Below are 23,274 nucleotides of genomic sequence, written 5' to 3'. Positions count from 1 at the left end.
GAATTTTTGACTAGACAGATTATGATATTGATTGCACGATTTTTATAACATTAACCATTGAACACCTAAGAAATAGGGAATGCTCCTGGTACTGAGTTTGTATGGCGAGATCCGGGAAATCCCGGTTCCGGTACCGTATTTGTTAGAAAGCAGTACCGGGAGCACTCCCTACTAAGAAACAAAAATTAATCAAAATACATGAATACCTAGGAATGATGTTTTTCCGTCCAAATTTATGAATGTAAATCACAAGTAACAAAAAAAATTAAACAGGAAAAATAACAAGCAAAATGGTAGACGACATCTACAATTCCTACATTTTATTTTTAAGTGTAAGGGAAAACAATAAATATAATATATTACTATATCAATAATAATAAAAAAAATCTGACATCTTGATACTCCAAACTGCTTTTGTCTTCAATGAAACTATCCTATTGGTTCCTACAAGTTGTCTCATGGGTGTTGCCTGGTTCATCCTACAGGACTGGGATAGGATTTTGAGGTATAGGGACTAATCTAAAAACAAACAAAAACAAAAGCGTATAAGACCAATATTATATGGCAAAGCCTAGAAAGAACTTCTAAGCTAAGCTTTTGGATATTTCCGTCCTGTCTTCCGTCAGGACAAACATTTTGAAAATAACAAAATAGTTGAATAAAAACACAACGTACAAGAAGATTTAAAGACTTACCTTCACTGTCGACTTATTCAATTCCCAGTAAAAAGAAATCCTTTAAAAATCACAAACACAAAACACTGCAAAGTCTTAACGAACTGGCTTTAACAAAATCACGGTAGCCAAAACCAGATCACATAAAGAATATCACTTTGTTCTTCGTATCTCTACAGCCGCTCAGAATCACTACACACACTAATCCTTTGCTGCCTACGAATTTATTATTAATTACGATATTAAATCAAAACAGTACGATTACCGTGAGATAACAGAAAAGAAAAGAAATGTCAAAACAACAATACTGACAGCAAAGTTAACCTCACTCGCGCGTAAAAAACGTCAGTGCAGAGAAAGTGAAGGAAAGTGGAAAACGCACTGATAATAAAAAATAAAGATGCTATTTTTAAGTATAAATTAATTTAATATAAGTAACACACGGTTATCAGTGGGTACATTTAAAAAATTATTCTACCGCGCAGTCGTAACGCGCAGAGTGAGAGGAGCGCAGAACAAAGTTCGGGCGAGACGAGGTGTTGTTATGCGGCGACTGACTGACAGCAGCCGATGCGCCGAGCGCAGAGTTGAATCGCTCGCACTCACAAAATCGCAATCGAAATAATAAAAGTGCAAACAACCGAACGAAATCGGTTATCCAGTGAGCGCGAACACAATTTTTAAACCTAGGTAAGTACTTATACGCAAGGCGTTAAAACATCGTATTATTTTTCAAAATACCGAATCAACACAATAAGTACGAGTGTAGTAAGTAGCCAAACGTAACCATGCCTTGCGCTGACATTTTTTTGCCGCTCTTTTCTACTGACGGAAGTTGCTTGGCAGAGTATAAGGTATTTATAACCATAAATAAATCATATCCAATTTCCGTAGAGGGAGACTTTAGCGCCAACATTGAAAAATCGAAAAACGTTCTCTGCTTATCTCTCTCTCGAATATACAAGGGTGATAGAGAGGCAGATAACGGCTATAGTAATAGTTAAGCCCGCTTCACACTCGTGCGCGAATTGCGGCGCGAAACACGATTTGCGTTTTTTTTTTATAAATTATGTACCTATCTGAATTTCCAGCCGGTCCTTAATGTTCATAGATATTTTCCTCAGAAACTTTATTAAATTTTGTGAGCCGTACTTAAAGCCCGCTCCAGACTCGTGCGCGAACGCGGCGCGAAGCGCCCAAATATTGTTAAATATTTGGGAGAGTCGGGAGACCCGAAAACATATGAACAAAAACCCAAAAATGCGCGTTTTCAGTTTTCACAGAGATAAGACCTAGCTAGATTTGCTCGTTAAAGTTAAAAGTTAAAGTGACAACAATGAGTTCCGTAGCTGGGTATAAGCATGCACTGGTTCGTGCCTAACGGTCCGCTGCTTATCTTTTATCAGGAACACAGTTTAATTTCTATTTAAATGTCAATGACATTCAGTTGGTCTTTTATTACAAAGTAAACGCGAACACTCACTGTTGTAGCAATTTTTTTTTATATGATAGTCAGAAAACGAGAGCCGTCTGATGGGAAGCGGTCATCGTCGCCCATGGACATAAGCTGTTGGAATTAGGTAGGATTCAACGTACGCTAACCTCCTTATACTTTATAAACAAATATGTCAGTATGAAAATAAACATACAACTGAAGTTACGTGTTTTTATCTATCTATATATATACTAGCTGTTGCCCGCGACTTCGTCCGCGTGGAATCTTATCTTCAACATTTATCATCTTTAGTACCTATAATTTTCAAGATTTAGTTTTTTTTATTCAATAACAAAACTTATACAAACTGTTATTGAAATTAAGTATAAACTAAATAAATTAAAACTAATAAAATAAATAAATAAAACTTACCCACCTACCTTAGGTCCCCCAGATCTGTCCCCTGCGGAAGGGTGCCCATAAGGCTGGCTACATTCCCACGCTGAATAGCTATGCCTATTCTTTGGCCTAGGAATGAGCCAGCCTTTGGGTCACCCGTGGTTTCATATCCAAGCAATGTTGAAATTACTTTTATTTTTTAGCAAGTTTAAGTTAAGTGGATTTTGATGCTGGTTGCTGAATTTACTTTTCTTGTATTCTAATAATAGGTACCTATGCCCTTATACAAAGATTCAAGTTCCGCACTCACAAAATATCTGATCCCCATACAAACTTTCAACCCATTTCTAGAAGTTTCAAAGCATTTGTAATGGATTCAAACATTGAACACCATTTTAACCCTGTTAGGGGATGAATTTTACAAAACGCTGAAATTACTTTTACTGTCTTCTAATAATATCCCTAAATACAAAGATTCATGTCCCGCGCTCGAAAAAATGTTTGATATCCATACAATCTTTCAACTCCATTTTCACCACCTTAGGGGATGAATTTACTAAAACGCCGAAATTAGTTTTCTTGTATTTTAATTTAATGCCTTTTTACACAGTTTCAAGTTCCTAGCTTAAAATAAAATTTGCACCTGAAGACAAACTTTCATCTTATTTTAACCCCCTTAGGTGTTGAATTTTGAAAAACTTGCAATTACTTTTTTGTAATCGGTTATTATACTTTTCTAAGAAGTTTCAAAGCACTTGTAATGGATTCAAACTTTCAACCCCTTTTTAACCCTGTTAGGGGATGAATTTTACAATACGCTGAAATTACTCTTTTTCTCTTCTAATAATATCCCCAAATACAAAGATTCAAATCCCGCGCTCGAAATTTTTTTTGATATCCATACAAACTTTCAACCCCTTTTTCACCACCTTAAGGGATGAATTTTCAAAAACGCTGAAATTAGTTTTCTTGTATTTTAATAATATATATTTTTACGAAATTTCAAATTCATAGCTTAAAAGAAAACTTTAACCCCATACAAACGTTCATCCCCTTTTTAACCCTGTTAAGGGATGAATTTTTTAAAACGCTGAAATTACTTTTATTGTCTTCTAATAATATCCTCAAATACAAAGATTCAAGTCCCGCGCTCGAAAAAATATTTGATATCCATACAAACTTTCAACCCCTTTTTCACCACCTTAGGGGATGAATTTTCTAAAACGCTAAAATTAGTTTTTTTTTTATTTAAATTTAATACCTTTTGACAAAGTTTCAAGTTCCTAGCTTAAAATAAAATTTGCACCCCAAGACGAACTTTCATCCCCTTTTTAACCCCCTTAAAGGCGCGAAGCGCCCAAATATTGTTAAATATTTGGGAGAGTCGGGAGACCCGAAAACATATGAACAAAAACCCAAAAATGCGCGTTTTCAGTTTTCACAGAGATAAGACCTAGCTAGATTTGCTCGTTAAAGTTAAAAGTTAAAGTGACAACAATGAGTTCCGTAGCTGGGTATAAGCATGCACTGGTTCGTGCCTAACGGTCCGCTGCTTATCTTTTATCAGGAACACAGTTTAATTTCTATTTAAATGTCAATGACATTCAGTTGGTCTTTTATTACAAAGTAAACGCGAACACTCACTGTTGTAGCTATTTTTTTTTATATGATAGTCAGAAAACGAGAGCCGTCTGATGGGAAGCGGTCATCGTCGCCCATGGACATAAGCTGTTGGAATTAGGTAGGATTCAACGTACGCTAACCTCCTTATACTTTATAAACAAATATGTCAGTATGAAAATAAACATACAACTGAAGTTACGTGTTTTTATCTATCTATATATATACTAGCTGTTGCCCGCGACTTCGTCCGCGTGGAATCTTATCTTCAACATTTATCATCTTTAGTACCTATAATTTTCAAGATTTAGTTTTTTTTATTCAATAACAAAACTTATACAAACTGTTATTGAAATTAAGTATAAACTAAATAAATTAAAACTAATAAAATAAATAAATAAAACTTACCCACCTACCTTAGGTCCCCCAGATCTGTCCCCTGCGGAAGGGTGCCCATAAGGCTGGCTACATTCCCACGCTGAATAGCTATGCCTATTCTTTGGCCTAGGAATGAGCCAGCCTTTGGGTCACCCGTGGTTTCATATCCAAGCAATGTTGAAATTACTTTTATTTTTTAGCAAGTTTAAGTTAAGTGGATTTTGATGCTGGTTGCTGAATTTACTTTTCTTGTATTCTAATAATAGGTACCTATGCCCTTATACAAAGATTCAAGTTCCGCACTCACAAAATATCTGATCCCCATACAAACTTTCAACCCATTTCTAGAAGTTTCAAAGCATTTGTAATGGATTCAAACATTGAACACCATTTTAACCCTGTTAGGGGATGAATTTTACAAAACGCTGAAATTACTTTTACTGTCTTCTAATAATATCCCTAAATACAAAGATTCATGTCCCGCGCTCGAAAAAATGTTTGATATCCATACAATCTTTCAACTCCATTTTCACCACCTTAGGGGATGAATTTACTAAAACGCCGAAATTAGTTTTCTTGTATTTTAATTTAATGCCTTTTTACACAGTTTCAAGTTCCTAGCTTAAAATAAAATTTGCACCTGAAGACAAACTTTCATCTTATTTTAACCCCCTTAGGTGTTGAATTTTGAAAAACTTGCAATTACTTTTTTGTAATCGGTTATTATACTTTTCTAAGAAGTTTCAAAGCACTTGTAATGGATTCAAACTTTCAACCCCTTTTTAACCCTGTTAGGGGATGAATTTTACAATACGCTGAAATTACTCTTTTTCTCTTCTAATAATATCCCCAAATACAAAGATTCAAATCCCGCGCTCGAAATTTTTTTTGATATCCATACAAACTTTCAACCCCTTTTTCACCACCTTAAGGGATGAATTTTCAAAAACGCTGAAATTAGTTTTCTTGTATTTTAATAATATATATTTTTACGAAATTTCAAATTCATAGCTTAAAAGAAAACTTTAACCCCATACAAACGTTCATCCCCTTTTTAACCCTGTTAAGGGATGAATTTTTTAAAACGCTGAAATTACTTTTATTGTCTTCTAATAATATCCTCAAATACAAAGATTCAAGTCCCGCGCTCGAAAAAATATTTGATATCCATACAAACTTTCAACCCCTTTTTCACCACCTTAGGGGATGAATTTTCTAAAACGCTAAAATTAGTTTTTTTTTTATTTAAATTTAATACCTTTTGACAAAGTTTCAAGTTCCTAGCTTAAAATAAAATTTGCACCCGAAGACGAACTTTCATCCCCTTTTTAACCCCCTTAGGGGTTGAATTTCCAAAAAATGTTGCAATTACTTTTTTTTTGTAATCGGTTATTATGCTTTTCTAAGAAGTTTCAAAGCATTTGTAATTTTTTTTTTTTTTTTTATTATGCATGGGTTTACTCATGGCCACAGACTAGCCGAGGCGTAGACGTGGCCTACGATGGATGGAATGGATTCAAACTTTCAACCCCTTTTCAACCCTGTTAGGGGATGAATTTTAAAAAACGCTGAAATTACTTTTCCTATCTTCTAATAATATCCCCAAATACAAAGATTCAAGTCCCGCATTCGAAAAAATATTTGATATCCATACAAACTTTCAACCCCCTTTTCACCACCTTAGGGGATGAAATTTAAAGAACGCTGAAATTAGTTTTCTTGTATTTTAATTTAATAATATATCTTTTTACGAAGTTTCAAATTCCTAGCTTAAAATAAAACTTGAATCCCATACAAATTTTCATCCCCTTTTTAACCCCCTTAGGGGTTGAATTTCTCAAAATCGCTTCTTATCTCTTGTACACTTTATAAATGTAATCTGGTGTGAAAATTTAAACTTTCTATCTTTAGTAGTTTCGGCTCTGCGTTGATGAATCAGTCAGTCAGGACACTTGCATTTATATATATAGATAGATAAGTTTGTATGGGGTTCAACTTTTATTTTAAGCTAGGAATTTGAAACTTCGTAAAAAGATATATTATTAAAATACAAGAAAACTAATTTCGGCGTTTTTGAAAATTCATCCCCTAAGGTGGTGAAAAAGGGGTTGAAGGTTTGTATGGATATCAAATTTTTTTTCGAACGCGGGACTTGAATCTTTGTATTTGGGGATATTATTAAAAGACAGGAAAAGTAATTTCAGCGTTTTGTAAAATTCATCCCCTTACAGGGTTAAAAAGGGGTTGAAAGTTCGAATCCATTACAAATGCTTTGAAACTTCTTAGAAAGGCGTAATAGCTGATTAGAAAAAAAAGTAATTGCAACGTTTTTGGAAATTCAACCCCTAAGGGGGTTAAAAAGGGGATGAAAGTTCGTCTTGGGGTGCAAATTTTATTTTAAGCTAGGAACTTGAAACTTTGCAAAAAGGTATTAAATTAAAATACAAGAAAACTAATTTCAGCGTTTTTGAAAATTCATCCCCTAAGGTGGTGAAAAAGGGGTTGAAAGTTTGTATGGATATCAAACATTTCTTCTAGTGCGGGACTTGAATCTTTGCATTTAGGGATATTATTAAAAGACAGGAAAAGTAATTTCAGCGTTTTGTAATATTCATCCCCTAACAGGGATAAAAAGGGGTTGAAAGTTTGAATCCATCACAAATGCTTTGAAACTTCTTAGAAAGGCGTATTAGCTGATTACAAAAAAAAGTAATTGCAACGTTTTTGGAAATTCAACCTCTAAAGGGGTTAAAAAGGGGATGAAAGTTCGTCTTGGGGTGAAAATTTGATTTTAAGCTAGGAACTTGAAACTTTGCAAAAAGGTATTAAATTAAAATGCAAGAGAACTCATTTCAGCGTTTTTGAAGATTCATCCCCTAACATGGTGCAAAAGGAGTTGAAAGTTTGTATGAATATCAAACATTTTTTTTTTCAAGCTTTCAAGCTAGGAACTTCAAACTTGGTAAAAGGGCATTAACATTATATTAAAAGTTTGTATTATAAAGTTTGCATCGATGAAAATTATAGGTACTCAAGATGTAAAATGTTCAAGATAAAAGTCCACGCGGACGAAGTCGCGGGCAACAGCTAGTCTAACATAAGCAACATTACAGGAGTCACTTAAGCGTTGCCGCTTTTAGCTAATTATAAAAGTAAATAGGTATGACATGTACGATGTAAGTAGTTTAGAGGTAGGTACCTAAGTATCACTACACTAAACCTATAAAACAAAGTCCCCCGCTGCGTCTGTCTGTTTGTATGTTCGTGTTAAACTCAAAAAACTACTGAAGGGATTTTCATGCGGTTTTTTCGCTTACACCAAAAGAGTGATTATTGAGGAAGTTTTCGGTGTATAATTTGTTAACCCGTGCGAAGCCAGTGGGGCCGCGAAAACCGAAATTCGCAAATTGCGGGGATCTTTCTCTTTTACTCCAACGAAGGCATAATTAGAGTGACAGAGATAAATCCCCGCAATTTGCGAACTTCGATTTTCGCGGTTATAGCCCAGGGCGGGTCTCTACTCTCTATTATTATCATAAAGTAACTATTAGCTACCATGGTATAATAATATACTCCGCCTGGTACTCTCTTCCCGTCTTTTCTAGGTCACCTGACTGACACAAGCCTAAGTCATCATGCGACAGCGCTATATATAGCGGCCATGTTATTGTGACGTAGGCTTGTGTCACTCTGGGAAGAGAAGACCATGTTTTATTAGACTATGCTAGCTACCAACAGTTTGGCACTGACATAGTTAAAAGCTATCGAGAATGTAACTACTTTGGAAAGTAAATTACGTAGACGTTAGCGTACCTATCGTATTATCACACGTATCATCCAAAATTATCATTTAAAAGTCATTTCTACCAGCAATCATAAGAAAACAACTCAAAATTTGCATTTGATTAATTTGCGTCACATGTGAATAAAATGCAACTTTGCTATCAGTTTTTGAAGTGCAAAGTAAGCCTTTCCGAGCTGGTGTGGTGAAAATAATATTGTTGCGTCTTGTTTTACTCGCAATGCGTTCCCGCAACGGCACATGGTTACGTAACTTTATTGTTTGCTTGTGGTAGTATTGTGATTTGTGGTTTATTTAAATAAATACGATGAGAATCAGCTGAAGAATACTATACCAATACTCAATGGATCATAATATAAAATAAAAAAAATATTAAATAAATAAATAAAATAACAATAATGACTTAAAGTCATCTAGGCCCCGTTTGTACGGCAGCCATTTCAACGCGCGTTAAAAAAGCGTTTGAATGACACAAATGGATAAAAGATGGATAACCATGACCCCTATTCGACAAGCGACGTTTGACGTATCGTGTTGATCTCCCGTTGATGTGGGGAAAATCATAAGTTCTCGAATACGTACAATGTTAAAATTTGACATTAACAATCCACAGTTAGGGTGACAAGCAAACCAAACCGAACCTCCCTTAGTTTAGAGTTGAGTTTTGGTTTTACCAAATTATATTATCCACCGTTGATGGAATCAACACTCAATATGCAATAAAATCAACTGTTGATTTGTCGTGGATGCGAAATCTGACAGTTGTACATGTCGAATTTGGCCCCATGTATGCAATGTATTCACACGACAGCGGTAGAGTGCTTTTTATCAAGCGTTGTTGGATTTTCGACTTTAAGCCTTGGTCGTTAAATCGAATTTAGAGTGCGGACAGATTCAAGCGCTTTTTTAACGCGCGTTGAAAAAGCTGTCGTGCGCATGGGGGCTTAAGACAAAGGCCGGGAAAGAAAGCTCTTCACAGACGGAGAAGACGAAGAAGCGCAATAATCTTACGATATATTATTTTACGCACTATGTAACAGAGTCCACACACGAAGATAATATAATATACTTACATATATTTTTGTATAGGTATCACGATGTCTTATAGCAAGGCACTATGATACCTTGGTATATATAGCTCGGTATATTACGATATACGTTATTTCGTCTCTTTCACAATGTAGGTGCTTGACAGACAGCGATATACATAATATATATATTTTGGTATCGTTGTCGTGTGTTTGGTGCTTAGCTTAATATTCTATTATCTATCGTGCCTAGGTTGGTAAGGTTATGTACAAAAATCCTTTGCCCGCCGGTGCATCTTGCTAAATACAATCGCGTGGATGTAACATTACCAATGATATGAGACTAAATAATAGGGAAGTAAGTACAGTCCGACAAGAAATTGTAGAAAATTATTGAGGGCGCCACTTCCTACTTGACTTCTTGACTATCACATTATATTATAGACGCAAAATGCTTAAACATGGCAACAATTTAATATGGAAAATTTTAGTTCCATTTTATTTAATTTTTACTATTTTATGTCGCACTATATACGAATATCGACTAAAAGGTAAATAAACATTTCAAATCGGTAGGTATACTTTTATTGGTCCAATTCAATGTAGAATGCATACAGTGAGTATTTTACATAAAATATTAGAATTACCTTATTATTTAATTAAATTTATCTTAATCTACTTTTATAATGTAGATAAGCGATTATTGCACGACAAAAAGGCCGATTACCACCCCGCTTCGCAAAAACCTAAATTTTAAGAAAGTTTACATCAATACTATCGTTCTTGCATATTCGAGTTCGCCTCCCATTAAGAGTATTGTTAAAGCACTTTCATTGGCGTAACCTTGAGCTTCTTAGCCAGGGCTTCACTGGTTACCAGCTGCTGCTGCAAATAAGCCACTGTTCCACTTTCGTCGCACACCTTAGCTGCTGCGCGTTCCTTGTCTCCTGGTGCTAGCACTGGCAGGTTGGGGTCCGTCTAGAATACAAAAAATAATTTAAGAACATCATCATCTCTTATTTAATTACACAAACGGGTCTACCGCGATATAATTTCAGCGATAAAGATGTTTTCTCGATATAAGTCTTTGCGTGACCATAGCTGGTGCAACTCAGCTGAAACGTCGGAATTAAAGGTAAAAACTATGAAATTATATCGCGGTAGACCCGTTTGTGTAATTAAATATGTGTACAAAACGCGAGAGTTTAAAGTGTTATATATATCATCATCTCTTCCAAGTCGTTATCTGCCACAGCGACTGCGTTCTACCGTTGAGAGCGTAGGTGATAGGTGTGCTCTCAGGTGCAGCAATAGATTAAAAGAAACATTTATATGGACTCTGCACTCGGTGCAGTCAAACCCCCTAATTCATAAAGGTTAGCCATCTCGTTCAAACCTCTGTTAGAGTCTGTTCGGAAAAGGAAGAGTCGTATTGGGCCCCATTCATTCCATTCCACGACTCTTCTCTTTCCGCACAGACTATAATGTCCCTGTCTAATGGAAATGTCGAAATGACGTATAGGGACAAACGATTAGAGTCTGTGCGGAAAGAGAGTCTGAGTTAGGCTAAGAGAGTCGTAGATGATATTGAATCCCATACATTTCACGACTCTTCTCTTCTCTTGCCGCAGCGACTCTAAATATCAACGGTTTGTAGGATTTGACAGACATTTATGCCTATCGAATCCGAATCCCTAAGCATTCGAGCGTTAATTACACATTACCCGATCCGATATGGGATCGAACAATGTGAAAAAGCGCTTACTTAGAGAAGAACCACTCTCTATCATTTATACTTCCTGGGATCATTATCTAAAACTAAAGTTTTAAACGATTGCAGCGCCATATGCGGTGATCAGTGATAGTGGTCATCACGTCACAAAAACAACATGTTTTGTTTGTCACTTGTTTGTTTAACACAATGTTATTAAACAGAGAAGAGACAATAGGCTATTATCGTAACCTTGAACGAGTCTGGACGAGAAATTAGTTCCTATGCTACAACCTACAATTAGGTCAGTAATGCCATAACAGATACCATGCTGTGTTACAGACCATGTATAACATGTCTCACCGGTTCCAAATGCCTCCAGTGATCCATGCTCTCAGCGAGGTGGTCTCCGAAGCCTGGAGCGGAGTATTCTGGGTCCACCGTTACGTTGTTAATATCGATGGTCTAACATCACTACAGACCAAGATATATGGCTCACCGGTTCCAAATGCCTCCAGTGATCCATGCTCTCAGCGAGGCGGTCTCCGAAGCCTGGCTCGAAGGATTCTGGGTCCACGGCCACGAAGCAGTGTCCAAGATTAGCGGGACCGCCGTCGCCGCTGTGGGACCATGAGCGGATGTGGTGCCCGTATTTAGATCCTAGAATAAAAAGAAGAAAAATCTAAATCAAGCACTATGAGGAATCTAGTTTTCTAAGGATACCCATGGTAATCATTCAGGGGATAGCACTGTTTATAAAATTAAGACGACCAACGACGATAAACCTACTTACTTACCTAAGAAATTAACTGGGAGTCTTAATTGATATGTTTATTTTAAAAGAAAACGCGATTAAGGTGAGAAACTGTTGTGCAGTATTCTCTAAAACGGGTCGGGATTCAGTTGCAAATGCAGTAAATGATTTTTAACAGCATGTTTTTTCTCTTCTTTCTCTTTTTCTCATGACTGAGGGTCGCAAACACGTGTTTTGATTGAACACAGAGACTCAAGTCTGCACGATTTTCTGCCGTCCATTAGGACGCACCTATTATTAATAGGTAATAGGCGCCTGTGTAGTTCCCTGGCAGGCCTAATAAGGACCTCTGTTTGCTTGCTATGTTGTAATAATTTTGTCGAGGGTTTTCGAACCTTAAATAAGAGTTAAACTTACCTGAGCTGATTCCGCAAAATAGCTCCACTATAGCTGCCAAACCATATCCTTTATAACCCGACGTTTGTTCCTGCCCTCCTAGAGGCATCAAGCAGCCGGTGTCGAACGCCTGTAGGTATAAATATGTAGAGGTAAGAAGCTGTTTTGTTGAGAATATCAGGTGAATAGGTTGTTTGGTCGGACCACAAAAAACTAACACATGATTTCGGCTACTGTGCCGAGATGTAGCAAACTAGCGTACCTACCTATGTTTTATTGTTTCACTTAAGTATCTATAAGGATATAGGTACATATATGGTAAATATTTTTACCAATTTTTTGTAGGCTCCTAGCGTTTGTGCCGTACTGTGACGGGGTCCGCTTTCCAGTTAGCTTAGCGGTAAGAGCGTTCGACTTGAAACCTGGAGGGTTCGAAACCCAGGCCGCGGGTTCGAACCCAGGCTCGTACGAATGAGTTTTTCTGAACTTATGTACGAACTATCATTTGATACTATATACCTAGCCGCTTTTCGGTGAAGGAAATCATTGTGAGGAAACCGGAATTCCAATAAGGTCTAGTTTACCCTCTGGTTTGGCAGGTCAGATGGCAGTCGCTTTCGTAAAAGCTAGCGACTAAGCCAATTCTCAGGATTATTTGCCAAGCGGACCCCAGGCTCCTATGAGCTGTGGCAAAAGCCGGGACAACGCAGGGAAGAAGATGAAGACAGCTACGAGAAAGTACCAAGTTAGCGTCAGTAGTTTCCTTGCCATCTGGACCTTGCGCCCAGCCACTTGGTATAGGTTCACCTTTCCGTCGCTGAATTTCAATCTGAAAACAGGTATATTCATTAATTTTGTTCAACTAAGTATTCCACTCTTAAAAAAGAATAAGAATAAGAATAAGAGATGTTTATTAGCACAAATTTAAAATAGAAATATCCCTATGAGTTGCGAGTACGAATCTTGCCAGAGACGATGGATTTATCCATGTAAGCTTTGAAAATGTTGTTATAACGATGAGATTAACAATATTGTTTATTAAACTAGTAGGTATACGTTGACATTTATCTCTAGCTAGTGACACACAGACACATTGTTAACATAAATAGTAAATGATGTCAAATTCATTAGAGTTAGACCAAGATTATTCTGCAGCGATTTTGATAGCCCACGCAGTGCAACAATTATTTTAAACGCCAAACTTCTATGAAATTATGACGTATAAATAACACTTGCACTGCGGCGTGGGCTATCAAAATTGCTGCAGACTTTTCTTGCTTTAACTCCAGGAGGAGAGTTCTCCTCCTTGCATCGGTTTTGTCATCACTGAGGGTCATGGCCACTTCTAGGGAACACCTTCTGTTTGACAATGGGGTTGGCCGTTCGAAGTAATAAGCAGATGGCGCCAGCATAACTTGCCCTGGCAAACCCTAGAATTGTATCAAATTTTTGTTTTTTCAAGCCAAATCTCATAGAAAATGGGCAAACTATGAAGGCGCCATCTATGCAAACATTTGACAGTTGCCAAGCCCATTTGCCGCCACCTCTTTCTGTCTGTCGCTGAATGTAGGGCACCATGGAACGATGCATCAAGGGCTGAGCAAATTTGGTCTGTCCACCGCATTAGGCTCCTGTATCTCGGCTGATAAGGCGATAGCCTTCGATTTTACCAGTGGTCTAACTCTAGTACCTAACTATTTACCTTTCCAACAGCAACTGCAGTTGTGGCCATATCGACGTATAGGGTCTCCCCGTTAGATCCTGGAGCAACGACTGAAATCGGATTTGTTCCTAATGCCGCCTGGAATTAAATAAAAAGGTAAGACTAAGAAAATGTCTTAAACATGACAACACTGTTTGAGCGTCAAAGTGGCTAGCTCTGGCTTAGCGTCCTAAGGTCCAAGGTCCTGATACCTATAGTACTTCTTCAGTTCGATGAAATTTAAACCATATTCAATTGGAACAGAGTTGCATTTCTTTTGTTTCGTTAAATATCCAAACAAATAAAAATCAACAATATTACCTGCACTGTAGGTTCAAATTTCATTGGCAAATTTTGGGTTTTGCATTTGTATGGCTGGGCCTTATGAGGATAATGGGCGTGTGAGGAATAAATAAAGAAATTACTAGTGCAATTTTTTTGTCGCTAAGTAATAAAATTGCTTACAGAAATAACAGCTGAGTGATGTTACCAACGGGAGTAATATTGTTACTATAGTGGTACTGTAGAAATTAGGGTCCGTTAGGTACTGTATATTGGTGTCCGAATAAAGTTTCGGTTTCGGCAGGTTTAGGCATGAAAATTATTTTACGGCCGAAGGTTCGGTCTATTTCGTTAATTCACAAAGATAAGAAGAGGTTAAATTGTTTGAAAATCTAGTGAAAATTGCGGACTTAATGCCAAAAGGCATTCTCTACAAGTCAACCATAGGACCAAACAGAACAATAAAGGTTCGGCCAAAAACTGTTGAAGCTTCCGGCCGCGCTCGCGCTCAACATTCGGTTTCGATTTTGGTTTCGATGTAAGTGACCCGTTTTCATTGTTATCAGTGTATATACCTTTTTACTTCTGGTCGGTGCGAGTAAAGGGGAAGTGTTGGTGAAAGCCATACCAATAAGTCCTTTATCTGATGCCTTTTTGGCCCAAAACCCTGCCATGCCATTGTGGTTTGACCCTGAAAGGACAATTAGGTAGTGCTTATTAAAAGTCGTCTGGAAGACATCGTTTCTTAGCGATAAGACCGCCTGTTGTCTGCCTCTATATTTAAACAATCGTTTCTTTTCTTTTGTATCTTTTTACTGAGGTGTGCCAATAAAGAGTATAGCATATATTATACTATCTTATTTTTGTGATATGTACTCTCTAAAATTTAATCATTGGTAATGGTTGCACACTAAATACCAGAAAAATCCAAGATAAAGAGGATGACGAACTCCTTGGAATTTTAGTAGTAGGATGTTAATGTCCTATATAGTCCTCTTAGCGGATGGCGCTGGAGCTAACATACGGCGTTGCATGAACAAGAGATTTCCTTTAGCAGGATTGGTCCTTAGGACCCAAGGATGGATTCAAGAAGTGGAGCCACCGAGATTTTTGATGTAAATTTTTAAGGGGGGGGGGGCTCTCAACTTGATCTTGATATCTGTATCAGCTACTAGGCCAAGTTTGGTATTGTTTTCGTATAAATCGGGGGTGCCGAATTCATTTCTGATATCATAATGACACCATTCCGAAGTAAAAATACATAAAATATAAAAAAAAATACTTTTTTTAGGGCTCCGTACCTCACTTGGAAAAAAAACCGGAACCCTTATAGAATCACTCGTGCGTCTGTCTGTCTGTCTGTCCGTCTGTCACAGCCTATTTTCTGCGAAACTACCAATTAAGTTGAAATTTGGTACACATATGTAAGTTTGTGACCCAAAGACCAGTGGCGTAGCTAGAGGATATGACGCCAGGGGCAGGCACCCAATTTGCGCCCCCCCCCCCAAACTAAATGAACTAATGAAAGGGTCACTTATTAAAGTTTACTTTTAACTTAAATGTGTTTTTAGTACATCGGTGGCTAACAAGCTTACGACCCACCTGATGGTAAGCGGTCACCGCATCATATGGACGTCTACACTCCAGGGGTGTTATATTACATGCGCGTAGCCGACCATTTTAAAACTTATACACTTCTTGTTTGGAGGTCACCATAGCCTGTAGCCTCTCGAGAAAAGGGAACTTATTTACTTTATTGTGGAATGAGCTCCCTTTTCTGGACGAATTTCCTCCCGCCCGCTGTGAAGGGAATTCCTCTTAAATCGCACAGAGCTCGACCATTTAGATTCCAGGGTGTGAGGATAAACACTCTGCCTACGGTGCAGTGATGGCAAGCTGTAACCGTTGGCAGTTGCCTAGTTAGACAGCAAAGATGTGAAAAATACTTTATAAAAAGTATTTAAATACAAAATACAAATACTTCCTTGATTACTTACTATTTCAAATGCAAAATACAAAATAGTTTTTGAATTTGTATTTAAATACAAAATACGAAATAGGTATTTTCAAAATAATTTTTAAAAATAAAAATACTTTGCGATAAAAAGTACTCTGAGTAGTGAATACAACCTAATCTGAATTAAAAAGTATTACTTGGAATTTCCGAGTTGAAAAGACTCTCTTTATTCTTTGAAATCAACCCTCTATCTAAACTATCTAAAGTGCAAATTTCTAGTTGTTTGCGTTTGCTCATATTAACCGGTAGGATGTAGGTATGGATGATGGTTTTTAACGGCCAACTTTTAAAGCATTAATTTGTAATGTTTTACAGCTAGTATAATGACTCTCGTTAGTGTGATGAAAACGTTTCGTTTGTGTTTTACCAGGGCAGAAAAGTTTGTTCTCCTCTCATGCCTTGAAACCCTCGCAACACTCAAGATTCCACTTTTTTAACCACTCACTACGCTTGTGGTCATGTGCGACGTTACTAAACAGATTCAACAGTTCCATGTTAAAAGAATGAGAGAGTTGCCAGGATTGTAACATCAGAAGAGATTGTAACTCCTACCTACATTACCTACCTACTATAAAGTATTTTGTATTTTGAAAATAGAAAATAGGTCCCAAAAACTATTTCAAATAAAATACAAAATAGTTTTCTTCAAAAGGTATTTAAATACAAAATACAAAATAGGTATTTTGCATTTTGTATTTGCATTTTAAATACAAGTATTTGAAATAAGTCACATATCTGGTTAGGCAGCATGTCAAACAATTTTTCAGATAACAGCTCATTGTATTTTACCTACGAGCGGTAGAAAACAACCTGTATACAGGCACAGGGTAGCTAAAAAATAACTGCATTCCGTTGCCAGGGAGGGCTTGGGATTATAATGAGCAACTTTTACAATGGGACCAACCCCTAAGTCGCGAAAAAGAAATTTGGCTGTTTCATACATTTTGGCTGGTCCATTTTCTTTATAAGGTAAACTTTTTTTTCGCAATTTCGGGGTTGGCCCAGTAGTAAAAGTTGCTCAGTATAATCCCAAAACCTCCCTAGCAACGGGAATGTAGTTATTTTTAGCCACCCTGTATAGGAATCATCAGTACCTACTGTCGTCCGACAGATATGCAGAAGCAGATATATTGAAGCAGGTTCCGTCTACTAAGGCTCATATGCGCCTGCCGGACAAAGGGCTAGCGATCCATTTGCATAGGTAGTCTCTTGGACAGTCCATAAGATGGTAACTTCCCGACAATAGACCCCTGACGGAAAAGACGCGCTAACACAGGACACAACTCTGAAGCACTCGGCCCGCTCGCCTTATAAAATGAACGCATAGCAACTCCCGCCGAATATCCCTCTGCTTGATAGTTTCTGGCATAGAGTATTCGCACTGGCGCTACCGTCGTCTTTCACGGTCGAGTTCGAGGAAAAAAGAGTACCTAAAAGATCGGCTTTCTCTTTTGAGCTGTGGGCCAGATTACCATCCGCATTTCACACTTAACAGTGGTGGTAAATACGACTGACGAAAGTATCCCTGCTGTGCCTTTGGCAAGGCGGAGAGGTAGTCTTTTACCCATTTTGGCGCCCCCCCTTGAACGGCGCCCGGGGCACGTGCCCCCTCCAACCCCCCCCTAGTTACGCCTCTGCCAAAGACGGACATGTAACGTAAACAAATGAATTTTAAACATGGGGGCCACTTTTGGGGGGTAAATGAGAAAAGCAAAAAATAAAGTTTTTCAAACTATATCGTGTTACAATGTCAAACATATTTTTTTTTATAATTTTAGAATAATTAGTTTAGAAGTAATTCAAGAAAATAGGCAAAAATGACCATTCCCCCCCCCCCCCTTTATCTCCGAAACTACTGGGTCTAATCTTGAAAAAAAAAACATAAATAAAATAGGTCTTTACCTATAGATGACAGGAAAACCCGGTTTTTAAACTGCTGAACCAATTTAGTTAAAATTAGGTACAGAGATAGTTTGAGTCCCGGGGAATAACATAGCAAACATTTAATCTCAAAAATGATCCCTTAAGGGTGTGAAAAGGGAGGAGGAAATTTGTATGGGAATTCAATAACCGCTGAATCGATTTAGATAAAATTTGGTATAAACATAGTTTGAGTCCCGAGGAAGAACATAGGATAGTTTTTATTCCGAAAAAAATACCTTAAAAATGAAAGGTAAGGTGTAGGATTGTATGGGAAATCAATAAACGCTGAACCGATTTCTATGAAATCTATGTCTACATCTTTGATTTAGTTGAAAATGATACTAAACTTGACTTAGAACCTAAACTTAAAGAATTATTAACCTCAGACGTCGCAGACGCTTAAAAAACCCCCCACCCCCCACCTGCAGCAAAAATCTGGGTGGCTCCACTTCTTAATTCCATCCTTGGGTCCTAAGGACCAATCCTGCCAAAGGAAATCTCTTGTTCATGCAACGCCGTGGTTGACCTTTTTATGCTCTGAGCAAACACAACTATCTCAATATTTGATAAAAGATCCAAAGATGTCAGAAAATAGAGAATTTCTTTAAAGTCATAGAACAGACTCAAGGATGACTCACCGGGCTAGACCGGGCCGTGACTGGGCCGAGGCGTCCGACATGTGATTTCCTATGACGGTTGATCGGTGCATGATCATGTGGCGCTTTCCATAGAAAACGAAGTGCCGGAAGCTTCGGCCCGGCCTCGGCCCGGTCTAGCATGAATCATCCTTTACTCAGATCAGATCTATCTTTGGGCTCTGGCGCCGCAAGATTTATTTACTAAGTTTAGTAAATATTGATTAGATTAGATTAGATTTCTTTATTTCAAGATGAAAATTACATTATTTTGCTACATTCGTCGAAATTATATTTATCTTCTCATCATGATCGTCAAAAATTACACATTATGCATTTAAAATAAATAATAAATAATTGCTATCGCTATTGCGATTGCGTCGCCTTCGGCCCTCTTTTTACACTCTTTTATTTAGCCTCACTGCGTAAGTGCGTACATATATGTACGTATATCATTGTATGTTTGTTTCAAGCCTTGTAACTTTTTATATACAGTAACTTGTTTGTTCTTACCTTTAACAGTAACCCAACCAACTCCAGTCTCCTTAGCCTTCTTGATGGCAATGTCCATCGCAAAATGGCTGGCGACCGCACCGAGAGTGTTGTCGGCGTCCACCAGGGCCGTGGAAGCATTCTCTTTTATCAGCTTTGGCTGGTTGTTGGGCTTGCAGGCACCGCTTAGAATGTCGTTGATGTAGAACTCTGGAAAGGTAATACGTGCCTTTAGAACAGGAAAGAATCAAATTAAAAACATGTGCATTGAATGCCATAATTTAAACGTACCTACTGGTGCAAGATGGACGGACGACCTTGTTAAGGCCGCCGGAAGACGCTGGATGCGGATCGCTTCCAACCGGTACGAGTGGAGGTCCAAGGGGGAGGCCTATGTTCAGCAGTGGACGTCTTATGGCTGAGATGATGATGATGATGATGACTGGTGCTCGACGCGGTCCCAGTACACGTCATCTTGAAACTTAAGCCATTGTCAAAAGAGGTGACAGCAAAGGTGTCATCTATTGGGCATTAGAATGTCGAGCACTAGTACGTTTAACTTATATTTTCCTTATTGACAAGTGTCTGCAAATATTTGTCTTAATTTTAATGTTGAGTTAAGGTATGTGACTAATCGAATTTAAACTGTTGTGAGACATATTATCATGCCGCGATCAGAAAGGGATTAGAAATGACAGATTTCCATACACTTACGTCTAAATCAATATGGATTGACAGCTATCTCAATCCCTTTTTAATTGCGATTCAGTAATACTAACATTGAATAATTTTACGGTTTAGACTCACTTGTTTTGGTATGTGACTCATCGTCACTGCTAAAAATGTGCAAATAGAATTTGAATTAACACCTTCAAGTTGTATAGGTATTCAGTTTATGTTTGTAATGGGCGGACGAAGTAAGTGTAAATATTTCATCCCATGGCTAGAGTGTCCTAGCCGGTCTGCCTGCAACAGTATTAGGTCTGCTTTTTGTTTCACTGCCATGACTGCTATCCCTACCGCTTTCAATCACTGTGTATTTTGAAGACATACTTAAAGAACCTTGAGGAGAGTTTTGTAGAATCTAGTCTATTCATCCCATGGCTAAATAGGATGTCTGCAGCAGTAAATTTGCTTGCGGTTCTACTTAATCTTTGTTAATATCCTTACCGCTTTCAGCCACACTGTATGTTAAGAAGATCCTTGAAGAATCTTACCAAGTCTGTTCATGCCACGGCTATGGTGTCCAAGCTGGTCTGCTTCCAGCAGTAGCTCTGCTTGCTGTATCCTCTTTAGCTGCTACTAGCGTTTTTTGTCACTAAGTATGTTAAGGAGGTTTTTGAAAAACCTTAGCAAGTCTGTCCATGCCATGGCTAGGATGTCCCAGCCGGTCTGCCTGTAACAGCTATACTTATTGTTGTTCCACTGCCTTCGCTGCTGTTATCTCTAATGCTTTCCGCCACCCTATATATTATACCTCCACTGTTCCTACCGCTTTCAAACCATCAGCATGAACTTCAGCAGTTGAGAATATATAAAAGAATCTTACCAAGTCTATTCATGCCATGGCTAGGGTGTCCAAGCCGGTCTGCCTGCAGCAGTAGCTCCGCTTGTTGTTCCGCCGCCTTTGCTGCTGTCCCCACCGCTTTCAGACACTCCGTCATAAAACGCATCGCGTCTGCTGTCGCTACTTTACCCATGTTTGGGGATATTCTGAAATGGGACGTAATCAATTCATTAGCCCAATATATTTGCCATGTTGTTGAAAAGGAGTCCCTAAAACGAACCGGCGAACTCGTGCTTCAAAAGACGTCGATTAACGTCCAAAACATGACATACATTGTTTTACATTTATAGCGTCCAAATAGCGGTGTAAAATTACAAAGTCGACAATCCTGTAAGTCTTGTAACAGCACGTGTTTAGCAGGATTTCTATTTGTCCTGGCTATCAGAATCCAAAGAAGTTCAGCCCCAATTAGATAGAGTTCATTGTATGTTAAAGTTGTGCTGTCTCTGCTGTACAGTCGACGTCAAAGATATGTTTACACTTTTCGCCTTATTACAAAGGAGTAAGGTGCAAAAGTGTAAACAATGTAAACATATATTTGACGTCGACTGTACATGTGACTCGTTTACTAATTGAGAATGACATAATCCGGCAGAGTGCGATTGCGCGATTAAAAGTACGAATGCGGCTCTTCGAGTATCCCAAAACATTTTATTCCCTGTTTGTATGTAATTTTGACATTGTTTTTTTAATAATTTATTGATTGTTACCAATTGTATTCATTTACTTCTTGTTTAAAATTCTATGAATGTTTGTTATATTTTATTTGTACACTTATGACTTGTCATAAGTGCTTATTTTTAAGCCTACTTGAATAAATTTTTAAGTTGAAGTTGACAATACATGCGACTCTTTAAAATGACTTGATGACTTGTACTGTATTTCTCTTTTCTCACTCTCTCACTCAAGAAAATTGCTCGTTTTGTTCTAAGAACAATAAAATAAGGAAAATATAGAGGAAATTAGCAAAATAGATGTACTAGGAAACTTATATCTGCGAGTATGTAAGTCATTTGTGGGACAATAACGCACTGTCACTAAACCAAATTGGTACCTATATATTATAATTTTATATAAAGAACTGAGAACGCCTCCAACCTCCTAAGTCCTAAGTTCCCTTAAGAAGAACAAATTAAAATCGAATTTTGAACTTTAATGGAATAAAAGAAGGTTCCAAATTCAAATTGCAAAAATGACTGTGGGTCTTAGGAGGCTAAGCTCCAAGGTTTTTTAGGTATCGTTTTGGATCGTCCCATTCGTTTTTCGTCAAGGTCTAAAATTAGTTCTATTCTGCTTTCGTCACCCATTCTACGTTGAAAGCCACCGACGATTGTGACGAATGTAGAATGAGTGACGAAAGCAGAATAGGACTAATTTAAGAACTTGACGAAAAACGAATGGGACGACCGAAGACGATACCGTTTTTTACAGGAGACCGTCTATACCTATTGGGTGACTATTCTTGAGTAGTTATAATAGCCAATTCAATTATCAATTTGATAACTAATAATCTTTGTTCCAGAAAGTGTGAATTAGGTACCTACTATATCTAATTTCATTGCTTTCAATAAAAATATCTAGGTATAGGTACGAGCTATAGATAGTTAGATACCTTTTTTGTCAAACGACTATTACAGTTTTTTGTTGGTGGAGCCTTTCAAGTTGTGAGATCTGTTTGAATTTAACCAAATTCTAACATAAGTAGGTAGGTATTAGTACAATTTTCCTTATCTCACAAGATTAGAGGCACAAATAAGAGGTGTTTATTTCGATGACAACTAAATGCGACGTGTGCTGTGTGCCAAACCAAACCGTACATTTTAATATTCAAAACCTACGATCAAAAATAATATAGGTATTTTAGGATACGGTAATTTAGTTGATAAAAGTTGCGATTAGGTTAACTTTATGACAACAAAACGAATACCAAGTCACCTTGGTTTGCCGCATTAATTATAAAACGTCATGCGAAATAGCACCTTATTACAACAGTACACAGATCATTATAATTTATATTTTAAACCGATTTAAAAACTCACCAAACTCGGCTGACAGCTGCGTAAATACAAATAAAGTTATGTAACAAATGACGCGAGCGGTTCGTTTGGCTGTGCGGTGCTCACTGAATGAACGGCCGCCTAGCCAAGGTTACAATCGCTATCGCTTCGACAACGAAAAGCATTATGTATCTCTATCACTCTTCCCCATTAGTGTGACAGTGACAGTTGCGTTTCGATCGCTACGGAGCGTTAGCGATTGGCATCTTGGCTACGCGGCCTGAACTAACATCATATCTATGTACGGTCGCCATCAGATATATCGGAGCGGCCAAAGCGCTCACAAATATCTGAACACGCCTTTATTATCAAGGCGTTAGAGCGCTTGTTCAGATATTGTGAACACTTCGGCCGCTTCGATATATCTGATGGCGACTGTACATCATATACTTAGGTAAAGTA

At 37.8% G+C, this 23,274-nt stretch overlaps 2 protein-coding genes across 3 annotated transcripts in view; both read right to left on the bottom strand.

The window, feature by feature from the left end:
• The window catches only part of LOC134672117 (probable beta-hexosaminidase fdl), a 183,678-nt gene extending 182,532 nt beyond the window's left edge, over positions 1 to 1,146 (bottom strand). The window contains exon 1 of the mRNA XM_063530031.1: positions 696 to 1,146. The gene's annotated coding sequence lies outside the window, so the exon portion shown is untranslated. The remainder of the gene's footprint in view (positions 1 to 695) is intronic.
• An 8,793-nt stretch (positions 1,147 to 9,939) lies between these two features.
• LOC134672017 (uncharacterized oxidoreductase YjmC-like) lies at positions 9,940 to 22,924 on the bottom strand. 2 transcript variants are annotated; one of them, XM_063529916.1, is made up of 9 exons: positions 22,855 to 22,924; positions 20,798 to 20,961; positions 19,270 to 19,458; positions 14,757 to 14,872; positions 13,900 to 13,998; positions 12,940 to 13,026; positions 12,219 to 12,327; positions 11,547 to 11,707; positions 9,962 to 10,314 (listed from the first exon to the last, which is right to left on the bottom strand). In XM_063529916.1, exons 2-9 carry the CDS (start codon positions 20,946 to 20,948, stop codon positions 10,156 to 10,158), a joined length of 1,071 nt encoding a protein of 356 aa, XP_063385986.1. In that variant the 5' UTR covers positions 20,949 to 20,961; positions 22,855 to 22,924; the 3' UTR covers positions 9,962 to 10,155. The 2 variants fall into 2 exon arrangements, with proteins under 2 accessions (XP_063385987.1, XP_063385986.1); XM_063529917.1 differs by lacking the exons at positions 20,798 to 20,961; positions 22,855 to 22,924 and adding an exon at positions 20,466 to 20,527 and having other exon boundaries at positions 9,940 to 10,314.
• Between the last annotated feature and the right edge of the window lie 350 nt (positions 22,925 to 23,274).

Source organism: Cydia fagiglandana, chromosome 16 (assembly GCF_963556715.1).
Source record: "Cydia fagiglandana chromosome 16, ilCydFagi1.1, whole genome shotgun sequence".
Classification (NCBI taxonomy): domain Eukaryota; kingdom Metazoa; phylum Arthropoda; class Insecta; order Lepidoptera; family Tortricidae; genus Cydia; species Cydia fagiglandana.
Note: the sequence above shows the minus strand (reverse complement) of the source record. Positions and strands in the feature narration are given on the sequence as shown.

Bases quoted from the DNA above. Each gene is read 5' to 3' on its own strand.
- LOC134672017 (XM_063529916.1), bottom strand. From the start codon at position 20,948: ATGGGTAAAGTAGCGACAGCAGACGCGATGCGTTTTATGACGGAGTGT. The intron at 13,999-14,756 runs GTATATACACTG...ATTTAATTCCAG, and splicing joins CACCGACCAGAAGTAAAAAG to GCGGCATTAGGAACAAATCC. The intron at 11,708-12,218 runs GTAAGTTTAACT...TTTTTATTCTAG, and splicing joins ATTTTGCGGAATCAGCTCAG to GATCTAAATACGGGCACCAC.